We start from the raw sequence: 22927 nt of genomic DNA, 5'->3' as shown, positions 1-22927 counted from the left end.
AAACCACAAGGAAAGAACAGGGAAACTCAAGGCTGCTAATGGGGGAATCGCAATGAAGTGTTAAATATTAAATATTTAGAAAGGGACATAAAACAAACCAGTATCTTTATTCACAAAGTATGTTCAGCAGGCTGAACAATGAGGACAAGAATGGAAAGTCTTAAAGTTCTGGAACACTTTGTTTATTTGGAGGAGCTGGTAAGTATGTGAGTCTATCAGAGAGACAAGCTTTCACCTATTCTCACCTGTGACTTCTTACTTGACTGCGGGAGGATTGAGGGGGGAAGAATTTAGGAGATCAGAATGGTTCCTGAGAGCATTGTGGGGCAAGAGGTGGGCTTCTCAGATCCCCCGGCAGGGATTTTGGCTGTCACTCTTGTCCCATTGACCATGGACCGCACCACCTACAGCGGTCAATGCAAGGATATAGTGACGGCAAAAAAAAAGTTTGAAATTCCAGAGGCTGCGGCGATCTACAAGCAACAGGAATGATTTGCTGACTGGTGGAAGTGTTTCATTAATCTGTTTCACGACACCACGAGCTGGTAGTGGACCCAATATGGGAGGGGCGTTGGGGGCGTGGAGGATGGACGCTGCAGGTTGAGGATAGAGGCCTGCACCACTCTCAATAGATCAACAGATCACTGCCATTGTGATTCATTTCAACAACATTTGATGATAAAAATTACGTTGCTCAGTTACACCACCTTTGTTTCACAGTCACAAATCAAGCCACTAATATTTGTTAAAGAGCAATACAGTTGTTGCCTCTGTATTATAGAAAGGATTGCACTGGAGAAAGTGCAAAAAAAAATTACATGGATGACACTAAAACAGAGATTATACCAATCAGGAACAGGCTGGGGCTCTTTCCTCTGGAAAAAGTGAAGGCTGAGGGATGACCTGGCACAGGTCCTTAAAATAATGGCAGGGTTCGACAGGCCAGGGATATAGAGAAGATGCTCCCAGTTGTGGGGAGTCCAGGACTATGGGCCATAAATACAAGTTAGGAAAATCAGGAGAAACTTCTTTACCTCAAGAGTGTTTGGTATGTGGAACTCATGACCAAATGGTGCAGGTAAGCAAATAGTATAGATACATTTAAGGAGAAGCTAGAAGAGCATACAAGGGAGAAAGAAATAGAAGCATTTGCTGGTCTGAGGAGATAGAGGGAAGGAAGAAGACTTGTATGGAGCATAAATACTGACAGACCAACTGGCTGAATGGCCTATTTCTATGCTGGAAATATTTAAATTGCTAATTTACAAAGTAAGAAATAAGGTATTTTCTTCACCTTTCAGGCAGATCCAGAACTGGTTTTGGGGGAGATTAGAAGAGCTCACACTGGCCTCAGCTCCAGGAGTTTTACAGTGGAGTTGGCAGCAAGGGAGGAGGGGTTCTGAGCACAAAATGTGGACATGCTGAACATATTGTTAGGGACTGAAGGGAGAGGTACTGTGGGCTGGGTTGAAGGTGGAGATAGAGCAGGAGGTATCTTGGTGAGGTGTTCAGCACTCTGATTACTACACTACACTGGTCTCCTACACGGTCTGAAAAATCAAGGACCGAGTTGCTCCAGCTTTTTGGAAGTGCCCAACACAATTCCACCTGGCTGCAAGACTGCACCAGGAAGAAACCACGTCATTTGGAAGAGGCCGTGAGCCTCATTCGCACGGCTCACGGTTCCCACAAGCCAAGGTCTGCCAACAACACAGGCCGGGGTCATTCTGGGTTGAATGGATAAGGGGAATCACTGGAGCACTCTGGGGGAGGGTCTCCACCAAGTGATACATGAAACACAAGGTGTCTGAATGAAATTGTTCAGATGATGTTAACTAGTGTAAACTGAGCAAGACAGCAAGCATTCCACAGAATGTTCAACTCAAGTCATTTTGCAGCAACTATCCTCTGCTAATATTCAAGAGTTGGGTCTGTAGCTGTTCAGAAAGCTGCCGGCACCTAAAAGGTTACTCAAGACTCAAGTACTGGCTGCTGTTAATGGGCTGTCAACAGGTCACCTGTTGAAAATGAATAACCCATCCGTTTGGATACGTTAAATGCTCCAGAATCCTTGGCATTCGACTCTGTGACACTCAACCGGACCAGGGATTAATTATAAACAAATTATCTTTAATTAGAGCAGGAGATAGGGTTACAAAGCTGCCAGAGGTTAAAGTTCACCCCAAATTATGCACACGAACCTTTGCTTGGTGAGGCAGTATACTCTCTGCTGTTCTTTTCCTGCCTGCGTCATGCCACGTACCCACCTCACACCAACAGGAAAGGCAGAAATGTGCTCCCAAAGGAGATACTGCCCTCCTTTCCTCATATCTGCTAATCCCATCTAACCTCCCAATTTTTGACCTGTCACGTAGGGATTACCCTGCAATAATATCAGTATTTACTCCTCCATTAAAACAGGGAAAACTTGCCTCTCTTTCAGGTACTTCAAAACCAGCCCAAAATAGAGGTCAGTTCACAGAAAGGAGGCCATTTGCCCATCATGTATGCACCTGCTCTGAATGAGCAAGTCACCTAGTTCCATTCTCCTGCCTTCTCCCTGTAACCCTGCAGATTCTCTTGTTTCAAGTAACAGTCCAATTCTCTTTTGAAGGCTTCATTGAAGCTGCCTCCACCACAAACACAGAGCATTACAGACCCTAACCATTCGCTGCATGACAAAGTTTTTCCTCATAACTATTACTTCTTTTACTAATTACTTTAAATCTGTGCCCTCTCATTCTCAATCCTTTCATGAGTGGGAACAGTTTCTCCGTATCTCCTCTGTCAGACCCCTTATGATTTTGAATACCTCTATCAAATCTCCTCAGCCTTCCTTTTCTCCAAGGAAAAGGGTCCTAACTTCTCCACTTTATCTTTATAACCGAAGTTCCTCATCCAAGGAACCATTCTTGTGAATCTTTTAATCTACGACACCTTCATGTCCTTCCTAAAGTGCAATGCCCATAACGGGATGCAATACTCCAGCTGAGGCCAAACTAGTGACTGATACAAGTTCGACAAAACCTCTTTGCTCTTGTACTGTATGCCTCTATTAATAGTGTCCAGATATTGCACTCTCAAACTGTCCTGCCACCTTCAATGACTTATGCACATATACACCAGGTCCCTCTTCTCCTGCATCCCCTTTAGAGATGTACCCATTTTATACCATTTCTCCGTGTTCTTTCTACCAAAATGAATCACTTCACATTTCTCTACATTGAACTTCATTTGGCACCTGGTCCGCCCATTCCACCAACTTGTCCATGTCCTTTTGAAGTTCTACACTATGCTCCTCACAGTTCACAATGCTTCCAAGTTTTGTATCTGCAAACTTTGAAGTTGTGCTCTGTACACCAAGGTCTCGGTCACTTGGAAAAAAGAAATCAGGAAAAGCAAGGATCACAACACTAACTCCGGGGAACTCAGCTACAAACCTTTCCCCAGCCCAAAAAACATCCGTTAGCCACTGTTTCCTGCTACTCAGCTTCTCTAATCTGCTTCTTCACCTCCCCTCTGAAGCTTCTGAATTCAGCTCGGTTCTCAACTGTCGTTTCTCCCTGACACTTGTCATAAGCACACTTTCTTCTTTCTCTTATTTTCTCACTCCTTTTTCATCTAGGGAGCTCTGGGATTTGTTTGCCCTACCATTCTCTTTTGAGGGAACGTACCTTGACTGGGCCCAAATCATCTCTTCTTTGAAGGTAGCCCATTGATCAGCTCCCGTTTTCCCTGCCAACCTTTAACTCCAATTTATTCGGCCCAGATCTGTTCCCATCCCATTAAAGTTGGCTTTCCCCCAGTTAATTTTTCTTACTCTGGATTGCTCTTTGTCCCTTTCGATAGTCAGCCTAAATATTATGATATAATGATCACTGTCCCCTAAATGTTCTTCTACCGACACTTTATCTGCTTGGCCCACCTCATTTCCATGAACCAGGTCTAGCACTGCCTCCTTCCTGATTGAACTGGAAACATACTGAAGAGTGTTTTCCTGAACACACACTAGGAACTCTTGACCTCCTCTGCCCTTAACACTAAAACTATCCTTAGTTTTCCTGAAATTTCAAATCACAATTTATCATTGCAGGTTGTTTGATCTGTATGACCTTGCACTCAAAATCCCTCCATGGTCTTTTCCCCTTCCTAACTCAGTAACCTCCTCCATCCCTATAAGCCTCTGAGGTGTCTGTAAGTCCGATTCTGGCCTCTTGCACACCCCCAATCCCCTTTGCCCACCATTGGCAGCCAGGCCTTCAACTGCTTTGGCCCCAAGCTCTGGAATTTCTTCCCTAAACCCTCTGGCCTCCTTAAAACCTACTCCTCTGACCAGGCTTTTGCCCACCTGTCCATATGGTGTTGGCTATCAAAACTTCTCTCATTACAATATAATTTATGAAACACCTGGGGATGTTTTACTATATTAAAGATGTTATGTAAATGCAAGTTGTTGCATGTTTGTTGCAGTGCGTACAATTTACAAGATGCACCGCAGCAATTCACCAAAGGCCCTTTGACAGCACCTTCCAAACCCACAACCTCTACTATCTAAAAGGACAAAGGCAGCAGACGCATGGGAACATCACTGCCTGGAAGTTCCCCTCCAAGCCACACACCATCCTGACTTGGAAATATAATCGGTGTCCCTTCACTATCACTGGGTCAAAATCCTGGAACTCCCCTCCTAACAGCACTGTGAGTGTACCTACACCACATGGACTGCAGCAGTTCAAAAAGGCCGCTCACCATCATCCTCTTGAGGGCAATTAGGGATGGGCAACAACTGCTGTCCTTGCCAGAGATGTCCACATGCCATGAAAGAATAAAAAAAAAATAAAAAAAAATTTTCTCTCAGTGCTAATTAAAGTTATAACTAGTTCTAGTTGCAAATGCAAACACAATCTCTTTGCATTTTTAAGTGAATGGGGAAAACTGTAGCAAATGGATTTCAATGTAGGCAAATGTGAGGCCATTCACTTTGGACCTAAAAAAGGACCAACAGGATACTTTCTAAATGGTGAAAAGCTAAAGTCAGTGGAGGTCCAAAGAAACTTGGGGGCTCAGGTACATGGATCATTAAAATATCATTAACAGATTCAGAAAATAATCAAGACAACTAATGGAATGCTGGCCTTTATATCTAGAGGAACAGAATACAAAAGGGTAGAAGTCATGCTTCAGTTATACAAAGCCCTGGTTAGACTACACCTGGAATAGTGTGAACAATTTCTTAGAAAGGATTCTTTGGCCTTGGAGGAAGTGCATGAATGTTTACTAGAATAATACCTGGCCTCCACGGGTTAAATTATAAAGAGAGATTACACAAGCTAGGGCTATATTCCCTGGAAAATAAAAGGCTATGGGGTAGTTTGATCAAGATGTACAAGACATTAAGGTGCACAGATACCATGGATAGAGTGGAATTATTTCTGGTGGCTGGGGAGTCTTGGTCTAGGAGGGGGCAGTGTCTAAAAAAGTAAAGCCAGACCTTTCAGGAGTGAAATTAGGAAACTCGTCTACATGTAGAGTAGGAGAAGTTTGGAACTCTCTTCCACTAGATCAATGGTTAATTTTAAATCAGAGTGCAATAGAAGTTTGTTAACCAAAGGTCTTAAGGCATATGGAGCGTAGGCAGGTATACGGAGTTAGGTGACAGATCAGCCAGGATCTCACTGAATAGTAGAACAGGCTGGAGAGGCTAAATGGCCTCCTCCTGTTCCTATGTTCCCAACTAGTTCATGGTAAGAGATCTGGGATTGAGCACTTACTGGCCAGTCTTTTCATCTTGTGGTGTGCTCTATTGGGTCAATGATCTTGACTGACTGACAGCTCTGTCTCCAGAGGCCTTGTATTCAAAATAGATTCTGGATAATTGCTTATAATATGATTTTGCTGTATCTATAATCCTGAACTCTGGATTAATCATTGTATCACTGACGTAACATTTAGGAAGGACAGGAAGTTAGGAAAAGGTGGAGGGGTTGCTCTGTTAACTAATGATGGTATTAGCACATTAAAGAGGGATGACTCAAGTTTAGGAAATCAGGATGTAGAAGCAGTTTGGATTGAGAAATAACAAAGGCAAGAAGTCACTTGTGGGAGTGGGTGTACAGGCTTCCTAATTGTAAGTGTAGGACAGAGTATAAAAGAAGAGATAATGGGAACTTGTCAGAAAGGTACAGCAATAATCAAGGGGGATTTTAACCTACATATAGACTGGAAAAATCAGATGGGCAAAGGTAGTGTAGATGAGGAGTTCATAGAACGTTTTCGGGATAGTTTCTTAGAATAGCATGTTCTGGAGCCAACCAGAGAGCAGGCTATACTAGACCCAGGGTTTCTTAGAATAGCATGTTCTGGAGCCAACCAGAGAACAGGCTATACCAGGCCTGGTATTGAGCAGCAAGATAGGGTTAATTGATAACCTCCTAGTGAAGGCACCCCTAGGTAGCAGAGATCATAATGATTGAATTTTACATTCATTTTAAGGGAGAAATGAGTGCATCCAAGACTAGTATTTTAAACTTAAATAAGGGCAATTATGAGGGCATGAAAGCAGAGCTAGCTAAAGTGAACTGGCAAATGGGTTAAGTGACAGACATTTAAAGGGATATTTAAGGATATACAGAATAGATACATTCCAATGTGAAAGAAAAATCCCAGGGGGAGGGCCCAGCGTCGGTGGTTAACCAAAGAGTTAAAGACAGTATCAAACTAAAATAAAAGGCATATAATTATGCAAAGATGGGTGGCAGTTCAGAAGATTGGAAAGAATATAAAGAACAACAAAGAATGACAAAAGGATTAATAAGGTGAGAAAAATTAGAGTACGAGAGAAAGCCAGCTGGTAACAAAGGCAGATTGTAAGAGTTTCTATAGATATTTAAATAAGAAAAGAGTTAACAAAGCGAGGGTTGGTCCTATAGAAAATGTGTCTGGGGAACTGACTGGAAAGTAGGGAGATGGCAGATGAATTAAACAGGTGTTTTCCTCTATAGAGGGCACAAGTAACATCCTGGAAATAACTGTAAATCAGGAAATGGAAGGGAAGGAGGAACTCAGGAAAATTACAACCACCAGAGAAGTAGTATTGAGCAAATTGTTGGGGCTGCGGGCTGACAAATCCCTGGGTCCCAATGGACTTCAGCCTAAGGTCTTGAAAGAAGTGGCCTGTGAGATAGTTGATGCATTGGTTTTAATTTTCCAAAATTCCCTATATTTGGTGAAAGTTCCAACAGATTGGAAAGTAACAAATGTAACTCCTTTATTCAAAAAGGGAGGGGTACAGAAAGCAGGCTACTGGCCTGTAGTTTCCTAACATCTGTCAGAGGAAAAACATTAGAAGCTGTTATTAAAGATTTTATAGCAGGACATTTAGATAAATTCAAGGCAATCAGGCAGAATCAATATGATTTTGTGAAAGGGAAATCATGTTTAACCAATTTACTGGAGTTCTTTGAAGGAGTCGCATGTGCACTGAATAAAGGGGAACCGGTGGATGTACTGTGCTTAGATTTCCGGAAGGCATTTGATAAAGTGCCAAATCAAAGATTATTGCAGAAAATAAAAGCTCAAGATGTAGGGATAACATATTGGCATGGATAGAAGATTGGCTAGCTAACAGGAAACAGACTAGGCGTAAATGGGTCTTTTTCTGGTTGGCAGAATGTGACAGGTAGTGTGCCACAGGGATCAGTGCTGGGGCCTCAGCTTTTTACAATTTATATAAATGACTTGGAAGAGGGGACCAAAGAGATGGTAGCTAAACTTGCTGACGACAAAGATAGGAAGGAAAGTAGGTTGGGAAGAGGATGTAAAGAGGCTACAAAGTAACATACATAGGTTAAGCAAGTGGGTAAAGATCTGGCAAACGGAGTATAATGTGGGCAAATGTGAAACTGCTCACTGTGGCGGGAAGAAAAAAAAATCTTAATGGTGAGAGATTGCAGAGCTCAGATTCAGAGGGATCTGGGTGTCCTAGCGTATGAATCACAAAAGGCTAATATGCAGGGTACAGCAAGTTATTAGGAAAGCTAATGAATTGTTATCATTTGTTGCAAGGGGAATTGATTACAAAAGTAGGGAGGTTATGCTTCAGTTGTACAGGGTACTGGTGAGACCATATCTGGAGTATTGTGTACAGTACTTGTCTCCTTATTTAAGGAAAGATGTAAATGCGTTAGAAGCCGTTCAGAGAAGGTTTACTAGGCTAATACCAGGAATGGGTGGGCTGTCTTATAAGGAAAGGTTGAATAGTTAGGCTTATATTCCCTGGAATTTAGAACAGTAAGAGGCAACTTGATTGAAACCTTTAAAGATCCTGAGGGGTCTTCACATGGTGGATGTGGAAAGGATGTTTCCTCTTGTTGGAGAATCTAGAACTGGAGGTCACTGTTTACAAATAAGGGGTCGCTCATTTAAGACAGACGAGGAGAAATTTTTTTCTCTCCAAGGGTCGCGAGTCTTTGGAACTCTCTTCAAAAGGCAGTAGAAGCAGAGTCTTTGAACATTAAGGCAGAGCTTGATAGATTCTTGATAAGCAAGGGCGTGAAAGGTTATCAGGGGTAGGCAGGAATGTGGGGTTGAGGTTACAATCAGATCAACCATGATCTTATTGAATGGTGGAACAGGCTCAAAGGGCCGAATGGCTGACTCCTGCTCCTAATTCGTATGTTTGTATGTTCATAATTTTATCTCGAAAAACTTCCAGAGAGCCTCATCATTGATCAAACATTCTAAAAGGGGTTATTAATTGCTCTCAGGTTAATTCTACCATTGTGTACACTATTGCCTTTCCACTTACTATATTACAATTGCAAATAAATCTATCCAGTTTGCAGTTTGTCAGGGGTGGTGCCAGTTCAGAGACTGGCTCAGTTATGCATTCTGACTAATGCTCTGCTGGTGCCTCTCACCCTCAAGAGTAACAAGTCAGCTCGCTATTTGCGCCCCATACGGAATCCTCCAAATCACATGCTTCCCTCCCCCACCCCCCCACAACAAACCTCTTCATTGTGGTGTGGAGTCAGAGGGTTGGGTGGTAAAATTGCCTTTTTAAAATTGAGAAAATGCATTGAATCCTAGCTGAGAAAACCAAAGTTGGGAAAGCGGAGGGGAGTAGGATTAACTTTGAAAGAGCCACTGCAGGCTTGATGGGTTGACTGACCTCCTCCTGCGCTGTATTCAATGAAGAGAGAAAATTCTTCATAATTTGAAAAGTATATTTAAGATTTTAAAAGTTTATTAAAACTTTTCTTGGTTATAGCAGTGAGATAGATTTTGATATCCTAGGGAGTCAGGGGTAATGGGGGTCAGGCAGGAGGGTGCAGTTAAGGCCACAAAGCAGATCAGCCACAATCTTATTGAATGGTAGAGCAAGCCCGAGGGGTCACGTAGCTCACTCTTGCTCCTATCCCATTTGATCTTATGTTCTTACACTCCATTCACAGGGTACAGGCCACCAGGAATACACAGGATAACCTACACAAGATGTAGCATACACAGAGCAGGCGATAGTTCAGCATGCAATGTACAAAGGGGAGGCAGCACTGCAGTTTATTCAATAGTGTACATGGTAAACTGTGCAGCTGACTGACCCTAATGGCCCTTAGTGCATGTGGACAATTCCAGGGCAAGATCATTCACAAATTATTATTTGCAAGGAAAGTAAATAATCTACATATTAACTCTCAGGATGTGGGCATTGCTGGCAATGTCAGCATTTATTGCCCACCCTTAGTTTCCCAGAGAAGATGTTGGCAGTTTGATATAATTGAGTGGTTTGCTAGGCTCAACATAGAGGGCAATTAAGAATCAATCAGGATGCTGTAGTGGAGGAACAATAACATGCATTCATATAGCACCTTTAATGTAGCAAAATACCCCAAGGCACTTCACAGCAGTGTTATGTGCAAACAACTTGGACACAAGCCAAAGAAGGAAATTAGTCAGATATCAAAAGCTTGGTCAAATATGTGGGTTTTTAAGGGGTATCTCAAAAGGAGGAAATTGAAGTAGAGAGGTTTAGGCAGGGAATTCTATTAAAGCTTAGGCAGCTGAAGACATGGTCACCATTAGTGGAGCAATTAGAATTGTGGATACTCAAAGATGCCTGAATTGGCAGATATCTCAGGGGGCGGGCGAGCGGGGGGGTGGATGTAGGGTTGCTGAGGCCAAGGAGAGATTTGAAAACAAAAATGAGAATTTAAAAAAAAAAATTGTTTGACCAGAAGTCAGTGAAGGTCGGCAAGCACAGGGGTGATAGTGGAACAGGACTTCACATAATCCAGAACTCCTCCTCTGTCCTAACTCGTGCCAAGTTTAAAGAAGACAGGAAATGAGAAGCCAGCCAAGAAAGCACTGGAATGGTCAAGTCTGAGTAGCAAATGCATGGATGAGAGTTTCAGTAGAAGCTAAGCTGAGGCAGGGTTGCAGTCACATCTAGGTCCAGGCAAGATGAAGTTGGCAGGTCTCCTTCTCTAAATACATTCGTGAGCCAGTTGGGTTTTGTACAAGAAGTAAAAGAAGTTCTGTCGAAGGGTCATGAGGACTCGAAACGTCAACTCTTTTCTTCTCCGCTGATGCTGCCAGACCTGCTGAGTTTTTCCAGGTAATTCTGTTTTTGTTTTGGGTTTTGTACAACTTTGCTTTTTTACCTCTTTAAACTGAATTCAATTCCCAAAACTGCCACAATGGGGATTATAAGTCCTGCTTTCTGGAAAACCACAACATCACTGCACTGCTAAGCTGGTTGGCTGGCATGTCATGCACACGGTCTCACCTGGTGGCCGGAGGTTTCTCAGTGCCACATGAATCGAGAAGTTACCAATCTGGCAGAACTGCAGGAGAGAAAAAGAGCAAGAAGAGATGTGATCAACAAGAACTGTTGAGAGCTGGGAGCTCCACTGACAATAGTTACCAGATTAGCATCACTGTATAACCAGGGGTTTCACCCAGAATGCAGTAAGGAAATCAAATGCCTGCAGGAAGGGCTTGCTGATAGGGTTAGATGAAGTAGGGTGGGAGGAGGCTCATGTAGAGCATAAACCTGGGCCAGCTTTGGGGCTTTAATTTCTATGCAATTCTAGATTTCCCAGGCCTCCTCTGTGTCACATCTTAGTGGGAGTAGTTCAGGAACACAGCAGGTGAATGGTGTCCTGGAAATCCCCCTACTGTCATTCAGAAATTCCTGAACATAGACGTGAGATCAGCCCAGGGTCACTCTCCTTTACTCCCAACCAATGACTGCACCTTTCGCTTTGCAGATGCTCACACCACAGCACTGGAGCTTGGGTACAGCACCACCCACCTATCTCCATTCTGCAATCTCTCTCAAGTACCCTCCTCAGGAAGCTGCACCTAAAGCAGCCTCCAGCATTACGCTAAACCCTGTCATTAGGAGGCTTGGGAGTGTGTCTTGGGGCAACTCCCTCCAGATTGTCCCTCCCTACCCATTAGAGGGATGAGTCAGTAAGGTTAACTTAGTGCACTGTGTACTGTAGGGCTGTCTCTGGAAACAGAGAATATTAATATCACATTGATAGCTACTTATGTTGGTAATTTCACTCAAGAGGCAAGGAAAAAGAAATTAAAATGGAAAGAGTGGGGAGAATTCCAGCAAAACTCACATGATCTGTTAATAAGAATAAGATTAAAACTCCAGGGCAAAAACAGCAGCAGCATCACTCACTTATAACAACAAATTTCAATTTCCAGATACAAGGGAAAAGGGAACTCACCAGGAATATAGCAAGAGCAATTTTCACTTGTTTATCTCCATATGCTGAAACAGAGAGTGAGAAAAAGAGATTATCCAGGAGGCCAGAGAGATCTCAAAAAGGAACCCCACCAGCAAAGGTTATTGATTGGTAACCATCAGAAAGCCTCAAACAGCTAGAACTGAGGCTCTTCCCAGTCCAAGCAGCTGGAACATGATCGCCGCCTAGTCAACAAGCAGCTGGAGCGGAGGTTCTTTCATGCTATTCGAAACAGCTGGAGGCTAACCCGGTTGAGTGGGAAGGTGCCATGAGTACACAGAAGTGCTAGGTCTCATACTGGAGATGCCCAAAGCAGTGAGGAAGGAAAATAAAACATTTGAGGCAAGAAAGCAGATATATTGCAGCAGGATCGTTATCAGCTATCACCAGTGCTCTCTTTGGACAGTTCAATGATTGACACAAATCAGTAATTACTGTGGCTACTTGGAAAGCAGTCATCTAAAATTGGTCTCCCCTGTACTTTGGCCACAGGTTCTGACTGTAGAGGATGATGGAGCTAAAGTGATTATTTTGAAGTTTGTAGTCCCAGTTTGGTTGGTATAAATTACCATTCCAAACTTCAGCGGTGTAAAGATTGAACCTGCAAGGGATTCACAGGCTTAAAAATCTTCCTGGTTTCACCCGGAGTCTCTCATCTAATATAATGCATCACATCTGAATACGTACTCTTGCAACACACAGCAAACCAACTGGAACCTGCATAACAACTAACCCAATTTGCTCTTTACATAGTAAATATTCCTGAGGGGCTCAACGGTAGTGGAATCAGACGGAAATTGTCAAGTGAATCAATGAAGGGATATATTACGTGGGATGACTAAAAGCTTGGTCAAAGTGGATTTTAAAAGGTGTGTGGGGCATCTGCAGTTGCCCCAAATAAGATCAGATCTGGGCAATTTTGTTCCGAGATGCACATGAAACTGGCAAAGCCACACGTATTGCCAACCCCTGCGTTGCCCTAGGAATGTAATGGTGGAACAGCTGCAGTCCATGCTCTTTGTCCAAGCTTTTGGTTACCTGTTCCAGTATCTCTTAAGGCTTTCAACGACAAATGCTGTTTGACAATGCTTCTGTGAAGCACCTTGGGATCTTTTACTGCATTAAAGGTGATACACAAGTTTAAGCTGTTGATGGTGTTGCCTCCGATAGGTTCATTCTATCCCAGGAAATGGACAACGCTGGCACTGCCTCATTTATTGCCCATCAAGAAAAGATGGCAGATTTGCTGCTATCTTTGGCAGGAAGGGATGCCCAAGTTATGGACCCAACTGCAACGAAAGAACACCGCTTTATGTCCAAGTTAGGATGCTATGTGACTTGAAGGGGATCTTGGAGTTTATGGCAGGCACTCCATCCCTCCCACCCCAATATCGCAGCCTTCGTCAATCTTGGTGGGAGAGCTGTGCAAGACTGGATGGGCAGTCGAAGAAACCTTGGGTCAGCTGCTGCACTGCAGCCATGGTAGAGTTGTTGGTGGTGGTGGTGGTTGTTTGGGTGGGGGGGGGGGGGGGGGGGGGGGGGGGGGGGGGGGGGTGAGTACGCCACTGATTGATGTGTCTCAACTTTGGACCAGGGCATTTAGTGACTAAGCAGCTGGACCTTCCCAGTGTGACCCTGCCACATCATAACATGCACTATTGTCATTTGGAGCAGCAATTACTGTAATGTGTCAGTGCAGGGCCACTGGCACCTTAATTCACATTGTTAATATAGGGTGTGACTTACCAGGAGGTGTGTAGAGCGGGTGGTTGATGTGATATGCAAGCCATGCTGCAAATCCCCAGTAGTAGGTGCAATTCTAAAAGAGGATGGAAACCTCAAATTAAACAGGACTGGAAACCAGGCCGGGAGATCAAAACAGCAACAGATTGGGTGAAGACACAGATCAATGCAACAAACTAACAGCACTGGGTGACCAGAACAACATACAAAGCTGACTGAAACTCGTCACACACAGAGGCACAGAGTTTCTGTTTGTTTAATATGGGGGTGCAAAGGGAGGAGTGGTTTGGTGAAGCAGAGGCTTAGTCATCTCAGGGTGTGCGCTGAGATACTCCTGAACCTCAGCCAGATAAAACCACACAGCCCCAACAGCACACTGCCAGCTCATCCAACTGGGATTCCCCTACCTGCAAGCATACTCTTTCTTGGAAAAAAACTGGCACTAGTAACATTGGCATTTATTGCTCATCCTTGGTAATCCAGGGAGAGAGATGGTTCACCTGCTCCTACAGTCATTGCAGTAAAGGTGCTCCCACAACGGTAAGGATTCAGGATATTGACCTAGTGACAAATGAAAGAACAATGATACATGCCCACATCCAGATGGTGAGCACAGGAGCCTGGAGGTGATGGTGTGCTCATATGCCTGCTTTCTCTGTCCTCTAGGTGGTAAGGTGTTGTTGCTGTACATCTTGTAGATAGAACACATTGCAGCATTGGGGGAAGGGAGAGATCATGGAGTCAAGAGCACTGGTCAAGCAAATTGCTCTGTCTTGGATGATGTGAAGCTTTGAGTATTGTGGCTACACTGTCTAGGTAAATGGTGAGTATTCCATCAGTCCTGGCTTGGTGACGCTGTGGGGAGTCAAGTGAGTCACACATCACCAGTAACTGATCTCTGCCCTTTTCTTGTTGCTACTACTTTGCCATGTTTGGTCCAGTCAAGCTTCTGGTCAAAAAGTAAAAAGGGACCCCCTCACCTCCAACCGAACAACGATGACAATGATCTCAGCAATGAGGACTAGGGTGACATGTGGGTACAGAGAGCAGATTTGCTCATGTTCAAAATGGACATTGACCCTCTTACAAACATACGAATTTGGAGCAAGAGTTGGCCACTCAGCCCCTCGAGCCTGCTCTGCCATGCAATAAGATCATGGCTGACCTTAGTGTAACCTCACCTCCACATTCCCACCTACCTCTGATAACATTTCATCCCCTTGCTTATCAAGAATCTATATAGCTCTGCCTTAAAAATATTTAAAGACTCTACTTCCACTGCCCTTTGAGGAAGAGTTCCAAAAACACCCTCAGAGAAAAAAAATTCTCATCTGTCTTAAATGAGCAACCCTTATTTTTAAAGAATGACCCCTAGTTCTAAATTCTCCCACAAGAGGAAACATCCTCTCCACATCCACCCTGCAAAGTTCCCTCAGGATCTTATATGTTTCAATCAAGTCGCCTCTTACGATTCTAAACTCCAGCGGATACAAGCCTGGCCCATTCAATCTTTCCTCATAAGTCAACCCACTCATTCCTGGTATTAGTTGAGTAAACCTTCTCTGAACTGCTTTCCGACGCAGTAACATTGCTTCCTTAAATAAGGAGACCAATACTGTACACAACTCTATTTGTGTTCTCACCAATGCCCTGTATAACTGAAGCCCAACCTCTGCTTTTGTATTCAATTCCCCTCACAGTAAATGATAACATTCTATTAGCATTCCTAATTACTTGCTGTACCTGTATATGAACCTTTTGCAATTCATGCCCTTTGAACCCAGATATCTTTGCATCTTGGAGCTCTGCAATCTCTCCATTTAGATAATATGCTGTTTTTTTTTAATTCTTCCTGTCAAAATGGACAATTTCACATTTTCCCACATTACACTCCATTTTCCAGATTTTTGCCTACTCGATTAACCTATATCCATATCCCTTTGTAGTAATTTAATTTTCCTACTTATTTTTGTGTCATCAGCAAATTTAGCAACCATGCCTTCGGTCCCTTCATCCAAGTTATTTATTTAAATTGTAAACAGTTAAAGTCCTAGCATCGATCCTTGTGGCACAACACTTGTTACATCTTGCTAACCAGAAAATGGCCCATTTTTGCCTACAGTTTCCTGTTAGATAGCCAATCATCTATCCATGCCAATATGTTACCTCCTACACTACATGCTTTTATGTTCCACAATAACTTTTGATGTGGCACCTTATCTCCACCTTAACTCTTCTCTCGTGCTGACTGAAGAAATAAGACAGTCACCAAGCGTTGTCCTTCTAACGTGCTATACAATGGCTTCTACTAGAAGCTTCATGTGTGTGACTTAGTTATAATGCCCTTCACAGTTGAACAGCCCGCCGCTGCCTGTCTCAGCTTATGCATGAGGAACAGCTAATTGGGCTGGGTACTGGAGGCTGTATGAGCTGGGGTCAGGAGGCAGTTGGCAACATACTTAAAACAATTAGAAATGCCTAACATTGCAATCTCTATAAAAGAAAACTCAGAACCAACTCGCAAGTAAATTTAAATATAATTGAACAGGTTGATGAGTAGCTTAAGGCCTCATGTCATTCTGTTCAGGCTGACTGCATTGCAGCACGTATGCCGCAAGTAACATGATAGCATCTGGAGGATGCACCAAAAGGGGAAGATCAAATTCAGTGTAGATCAACATATCTGAACTGGTCACTACCTCCCAGTGCCAGAGGAATGCACAACCCATTTTTGCTGAGGGATGTCACAGGCTTCAGTTAAAGTTACCACCTGCCACAAAAATGCCATTTCTGTAACTACTGACAATGGTGTTCCCTTCAACCCCAAAGGGTTAAATAATGAGGACAGGTTGCATAATGCGGCTTGCGTTATCTTGAAAATAGAAATGATCTAATTGACCTGGAGATGACTAAAAGGATTTGATTGGGTAGAGAGAGAGAGAAACTATTTCTGCTGGTGCCTGGGTGGGGGTGGGGGTGGTGGGGGTGGTGGTGGTGTCCAAAACAAGGGGGCATAACCTTAAAAATTAAAGCTAGACCTTTCAGGGGCGATGTCAGGAAGCACTTCACACAAAAGTAGTGGAAACCTGGAACTCTCCCTCCCAAAAAAGCTGTTGAGGCTGGAAGACAAATGAAAATTTCAAAATTCGATTGATAGATTTTTGTCAGGTAAGGGGGATTAAGGGTTACAGAATCAATGGAGGTAAATGGAGTTGAGATACAGGTCAGAAATTCTGACTGAATGATGGAACAAGAGTTGAGGGGCTGAATAGTTTCCTCCTGTTCCTAGGGGCAGTTACAACATGCAACCTGACAGGAAGAGAATGGATTCATCCATCGCTGATCATACCTTTGCCACGGCATCACTCATGTCAGTCCCACACTGAATGGCTCACATTTTACATCCTCAGTTCCCTAGCAAGCCACTCGGGTGGTAAAAGGAACTACAGCTGGGACCAGACCAACACTGCCCAATCATAACACAAGTCCCAAGAATTAAAACTGGAACTTCAACTCAAAACGCCCACAAAGTAGAAAATTATTCTCCACTCCACTTCGAATCAGCCTCCTGCATTATTCCAGTGAAACTCAATCTAAGCTGTGGAACAGCAGGAAGGGGATAAACCAACTATGGTTAACCAAGGATGTTAAGAACAGTGTCAAGTTGAAAGAAAAGAAAACAGAATGTGGCAAAGATTAGTGGTAAGCCAGAGCATTGGGAAAGTTTTAAAAACCAACAAAAGATGATCAAAAAATAATAGAGAGAAAATAAATTTTGAGGGTAAACTAGTAATATAAAAACAGACAGTAAGAGCTTCTTTAAATATATAAAAAAGGAAGAAAGAGGCCAAAGTGAACATAGGCCCCTTAGAGAATGAGGATGGTGAAATAATAATGGAGAACCAGGAAATGGCAGAGGAGCTAAATAAACACTTTGCTTCAGTCTTCACAGTACAAGATATTAAGAGCATTCCAAAAATATTACATAATCAAGGGTCAAAATGGTGGCGGGTGGTTGGGGGGGGGGGTAAATACAATAACTATCACCAGAGAAAAAAGTACTAGGGAAACTAATGGGGCTAAAGGCCAACAAGTCCCTTGTACCTGATGGGTTGCATCCTAGGATAGTAAAGGAAGTAGCTACAGAGATAGTGGGTGCACTGGTAGTAATCTTCCAAGAATCCTTAGATTTTGGAAAGATCCCAGAGGATTGGAGAACAGCCAATGTAACAACATTATTCAAAAGGGAGGGAGACAAAAAAACAGGCAGCCATAGGCCAGTTAGCTTAACATCTGTCACTGGCAAAAAATGTTGCAGTCTATTATAAAGGATGTAATAGCAGAGCATTTAGAAATACATAATCTAATCAAGCAGACTCAGCATGGCTTAATGAATGGGAAATCATGCACAACAAATTTATTAGAATTTTTTGAGGAGGTAACAAGCAGGATAGATAAAGGAGAACCAGTAGATGTAATATATTTAGATTTCCAAAAGGCTTTCAATAAGCTACCGCAAATAAGGCTACTTAATAAAAGAACCCATGGTGTTGGGGGTAGTATATTAGCATGGATAGAGGATCGGCTAACTAATAGAAGACAGCTGGAATAAAGGGGGCATTCTCAGGATGGAGTGCCACAGGGATCAGTGCTGGGGCCACAATTATTTACAATATATATATTAACAACTTAGATGAGGGAAATGAATGTATTATTGCCAAGTTTGCAGACGACACAAAAATAGATGGGAAGGCAAGTGGTGAGGATGACACAAGCAGTCAACAGAGGGGTATAGACAGGTTAAGTGAGTGGGCAAAAACTTGGCAGATGGAATATAACGTGGGAAAATGTGAGGTTTTGCACTTTAGCAGGAAGAATAGAGGAGCTGAATATTATTTAAATTGAGAAAGATTACGGAAGGCTGCAACACAGAGGAATTTGGGTGTCCTTGTGCATGAATCCCAAAAAGCTAGCGTACAAGTTCAACAGGTAATAGGGAAGGCAAATGGAATGTTGGCCTTTATTTCAAAGGGGATGGAGTAAAAAAGAGATGTCTTGCCAAAACTATACAAGGCACTAATTAGACCACACCTAGAATACTGTGAACAATTTTGGTCCCCTTATTTAAGGAAAGATATACTGGCATTGGAGGCAGTCCAGTGAAGGTTCACTAGGTTGATCCTGGGTACGGAGGGATTTTCTTACTGGGAGAGGTCGCATAGGTTGGGCTTGTATTCATTGGAGTTTAAAGAATGAGAGGTGACCTTATTGAAACATATAAGATTCTTAGGGGGCTTGACAGGATAGATGCTGAGAGGTTGTTTCCCCTTGTGGGAGATTCTAGGACCAGAGGGCATAATCTCAGAGTAAGGGGGTCGCCCATTTAAGGCAGATGAGGGGAATTTCTTCTCTCAAAAGGATAGTCAACCAGTGGAATTCTTTACGCAGAGGCTGGGTCATTAAGTATATTCAAGGCTGAGATAGACAGATTTTTAATCAGTAAGGGAATCAAGGTTTATGGGAAAAGGCAAGAAAGTGGAGTAGAGGATTATCAGATCAGTCATGATCTCATTGTATGGCAGAGCAGACTCGATGGGCCAAATGGCCTACTTCTTCTTCTACGTCTTATGGTCACCTCATCTTTCAATTAGGCACTTTACAGCCTTCCAGACTCAACGTCGACTTCAAAATTCCAAATCGTAACATCTGTCTCCATCTTTTTGGGCGTATGTTTGTCTTGGATAGCAATTATTAGTGATGATCCTGCTTTGCCCATTTGCACCTCCTCTAGACCCATCTTTGGTCTCATTGCCTGTCTCATTTACCATCTCCTTTTGCCTTGCACCATCATTCCTTTTGTCATTTAGTCTCTCCATCGTTCCACCTGATCACAGACCAACCCTTTTGGTCTTTCCTCTCCTCCCATCCTTCCGTGCCTCTCTACTTGTTTAATATCTGCCACATCACTAACTGTTTCGCTCTCCACAGATACTGCCAGGCCTGCTCAGTATGTTCTGAATTTCCCATTTTTACTTCCCCAAAATATATGTTTTAATTTTAAATAAAGACAGATTGAATGGCGAGGAAAGTGTGTCACACTGGTCCAAAACTGGCTCACATTAATCTGACCATTCGCTTCAACGTATATACTGAATGTGCAATACAGTCCTTCCTCACACTGGGACAGAGGGGTATGAGGAACACATAAACAAGTCATCAAACCGGGTCCAACAAAACTGTATAAATATCCCTCCACACACTGCCCCCACCAACTTTATCATTCAGTCATGACCTTTCCAATGGTGGAACCAGCTGGTTTATGTTGAATTTGGTGTCATGATAGTGCCACTGGTAGCAAATACACAGCCACACAAACACCAAAACTTGGAAGATATGGCAGAGAACCATCTCTAGGCACGGAAAATGGGAAAAATAATTACTTTTTAAAGAAAATTTTTAAACAGGCAACTGAGTTGGCTACCAAGCCAATTGACCCGTATTTCACACTGCTCATGCCATGAAATGGCTGGCATGGGCAGGCTGGCAGGAGTGGGGAGCCCACTTTTGAAAAATATTTCTGGAAAGCTGGGGAGGAAGTGGCGAGGTGGGGGCCCTTTGCTCATTGCGGGCAAACCCCCTTCAAAATGTTATTTTGTTCCTTCCCATGTGGCCTCTAAAACCCACCCCCATACACCCTCCTTAGGCTGCCTGATTCCCCCACCCCCAACATCCTAACATTCCAGGACTTAGCTAGCTCCAGGATCCATCAAAGTTCTTTGTGGGACAGCTTGCAGTCCCAGCAGCGCCTGCTACTCAGCTCTGGCACTGCTGACACTGTTAGAGTTGCTGGTCAATCACACTGGCTGGCAGCTCTTGGTAGCAGGACTTCCTCCCACTGAGGGGCCGAAGTCCCACTCTCTGCCCATCAGAGCCTGCCAGCAGCGCACTATCACTACAGGCAGTGGGGAGACACAAGCAATACACCCATCCCCACCCCTGTGAAATCCAGCCCTTGGTTGCATAAAGTTTCTTCTAAATTCACGAGTATAGGAGATTGAGGGGTCATCTAACAGAGTTTAGAACAATCAAAGCATTCAATAGGGTACACAAAAAGAAACTATTTCCTCTGGTGGGAGAGTCCAGAACATGGGGGAATAAACTTAAAAATCAGAGCTTGGCTATTTAAGAGTAAAATCATGTCAAGGTAGTGCTTGGTGGAGCCAACTGGAGCTTTGAAGATGGAGATAGATTTTTGTTAGTAAGGGTATCAAAGATTTGGGGAACAAGTGGGTAAAAGGTCAAGCATAATCTAACTGAATGGAGCAGGCTCAAGGAACCTCCTCCTCTTCTAGAGTACTGCAGCTGTCGGGCTAGTCCACAACAGAGCCAAGCAGATTAAGAACTCTAAAACAGATGAGAAAACTCTGTTGATAACCAGAAGGTAAGCATTATAAGGAGGTCACTTTTTACCTTGAAGATGTTTCGGAATGGCATGGTACCGTGGGAAAACCGGTGAACAAACAGAGTCTCCAGCAGCCTCTTGATGTAGTGGAAGGAGTGACAAATACAGGCAAGGCTGCAGGAAGGAGAGATAGTGAGATTAGGGTTAATGTGCACTACTATCCGGTAAAGCACTGTTTAATATGGTTCCTACCCTATTGGGTTACTGACTGTATTAAAGAAACAGTTTGTGAAGCGAATTAGTAGAGCGGTCACTGAGACATATTCAGCCCTACAATTTTCTAAGTGCAATGCTCCATCCAGCTCTACAAAATTCTAGCCCTTCCCATGCACCATCAACCACGCCGCCCCCCCCAACCAAGTAATGTCATAAAAATAACCCATGACCAAAACCCCTTTATACATTGCAAGATACATCCAGTCTTATTAGTGATGGGTAATAAATGCCAGCCTTAACAGCAAAGTCAATAACAGGCCGAAATGAATAATAGAATAATTACAGCACAGAAGGTGGCCATTCAGCATGTTGTGCCCATGATAGCTCTCTACGAGAGCTTATTTAGCCTCACCACACCCCGCCCCTGCCATCCTTCCCCCATAACCCTGCAATTCTTTTCCCTTCAGGTGCTTATCAAATTCCTTTACGAAAGCCACAATTGAATCTGCCTTCACCACACAATGTGTAAAAGTTTCTTTTGCCAATCACATTAAGCACAGTGATTGATGGGCCTGTACATTGTTGGCATAATGTCTGGTCTGAAAGATAGCACCAAGTGTGCCTGTTCAGGTGGACGTAGAAGATCCCACGGTGCTACTTGTAGAGGAGTTGCAAGTTCTCCCGTTCTCCCCTTAACCAACATTACCAAAGACACACCGACGAGATGGTCCTGGGATCAACCAGAGTCATCTGCCCATCGCTACCAGATAATCCCATTGCAAATCCATAGCCTGCCCACACTTGGTGCCAAGAGGTTTGAACCAGTATGTGCGAAACGACTGCAGTCAGAAGAGAAGCAATAGGGACAGGATGAGCAAAACCATGCAAACATGGTGTAAGTAAAAATATACACCAGCTGGTCTTGAATTGGGCCCAGAGGAAGTACTTCTCACTTTGTGCAGGTTAAACACTTTATTCTTCAGATGTGTGTCACTAGCAAGGCTGGCATTTATTGCCCATCCTTGGTTGCCCTTGAGAAGGTTGTGGTGGACCTTTTTGAACCACTGCAGTCAACATGGGTTTTCCACATTTAATTCTGGATAGCTAGTAAAGTAAAAAAAACTGTTGAGCTAAACAACATTCAACTTACTGCACAACTGAATGGGGACTTGAGGTGAAAGCATATTTAGGACCGTAGATAAATGGTAGCCGGAAATAGAAGAGCAGGTAGATCAACAGAGGCCCAGCATACTCAGTGAGAAACACCTGGGAAAAAAATAACAAAACCTGTCACACGCTGTACTTTCACTTTTAAAGGGATGCTGCTCACTTCAATCGAGTCCCACGCTCCTGAACCCTGGTCACTGACTGGGGAGTGTGTGGGGAGCAGGGGACACAACCAGAGGACCTTTGAATGGGTCTCTTCCTGGGCCTAGCTAAGTTGGGCATCTACAGGTCCAGGATGGGAAGGCCCCCTTAGGGGGAGATGGGCCATTTGCTCTGGCTTCCTGACACTCTTCTGCCATCTTGTCCTCGTCCAGTGGCCCTGGATACATAGCACACAAGCATCCCTCCACAATTGGTGAGAAACTGGAGTGTTTGATGTGCATCTAGAGCCAGGCAATCATTTAGTTTGCTATGTTTCCTTTATAGTTAAGTTCCTTCAATTAGTCATGTTCCTTTAAAGGGGCATTTGTGAGTAAAGCACTGCCTTTGTACTTGCTTAAAACCAGTTACATCTTTAATTTTCTCAGTCCTGATGAAAGGTCATCAACCTGAAACTCTGATCAACTCTGTTCGTCTCTGC

General features: G+C 43.4%; 1 protein-coding gene across 1 annotated transcript in view; it reads right to left on the bottom strand.

Moving 5' to 3' along the window:
- The window catches only part of LOC121271380 (very-long-chain enoyl-CoA reductase), a 61655-nt gene that overhangs the window by 3738 nt on the left and 34990 nt on the right, over positions 1-22927 (bottom strand). Inside the window, exons 6-10 of the mRNA XM_041177351.1 lie at positions 22271-22386; positions 20973-21078; positions 13506-13578; positions 11742-11785; positions 10784-10841 (exon numbers count right to left, since the gene is read on the bottom strand). Coding sequence (XP_041033285.1) covers positions 10784-10841; positions 11742-11785; positions 13506-13578; positions 20973-21078; positions 22271-22386 — 397 coding nt within the window. The remainder of the gene's footprint in view (positions 1-10783; positions 10842-11741; positions 11786-13505; positions 13579-20972; positions 21079-22270; positions 22387-22927) is intronic.

This window comes from Carcharodon carcharias, chromosome 30 (assembly GCF_017639515.1).
Source record: "Carcharodon carcharias isolate sCarCar2 chromosome 30, sCarCar2.pri, whole genome shotgun sequence".
NCBI lineage: Eukaryota > Metazoa > Chordata > Chondrichthyes > Lamniformes > Lamnidae > Carcharodon > Carcharodon carcharias.
Note: the sequence above shows the minus strand (reverse complement) of the source record. Positions and strands in the feature narration are given on the sequence as shown.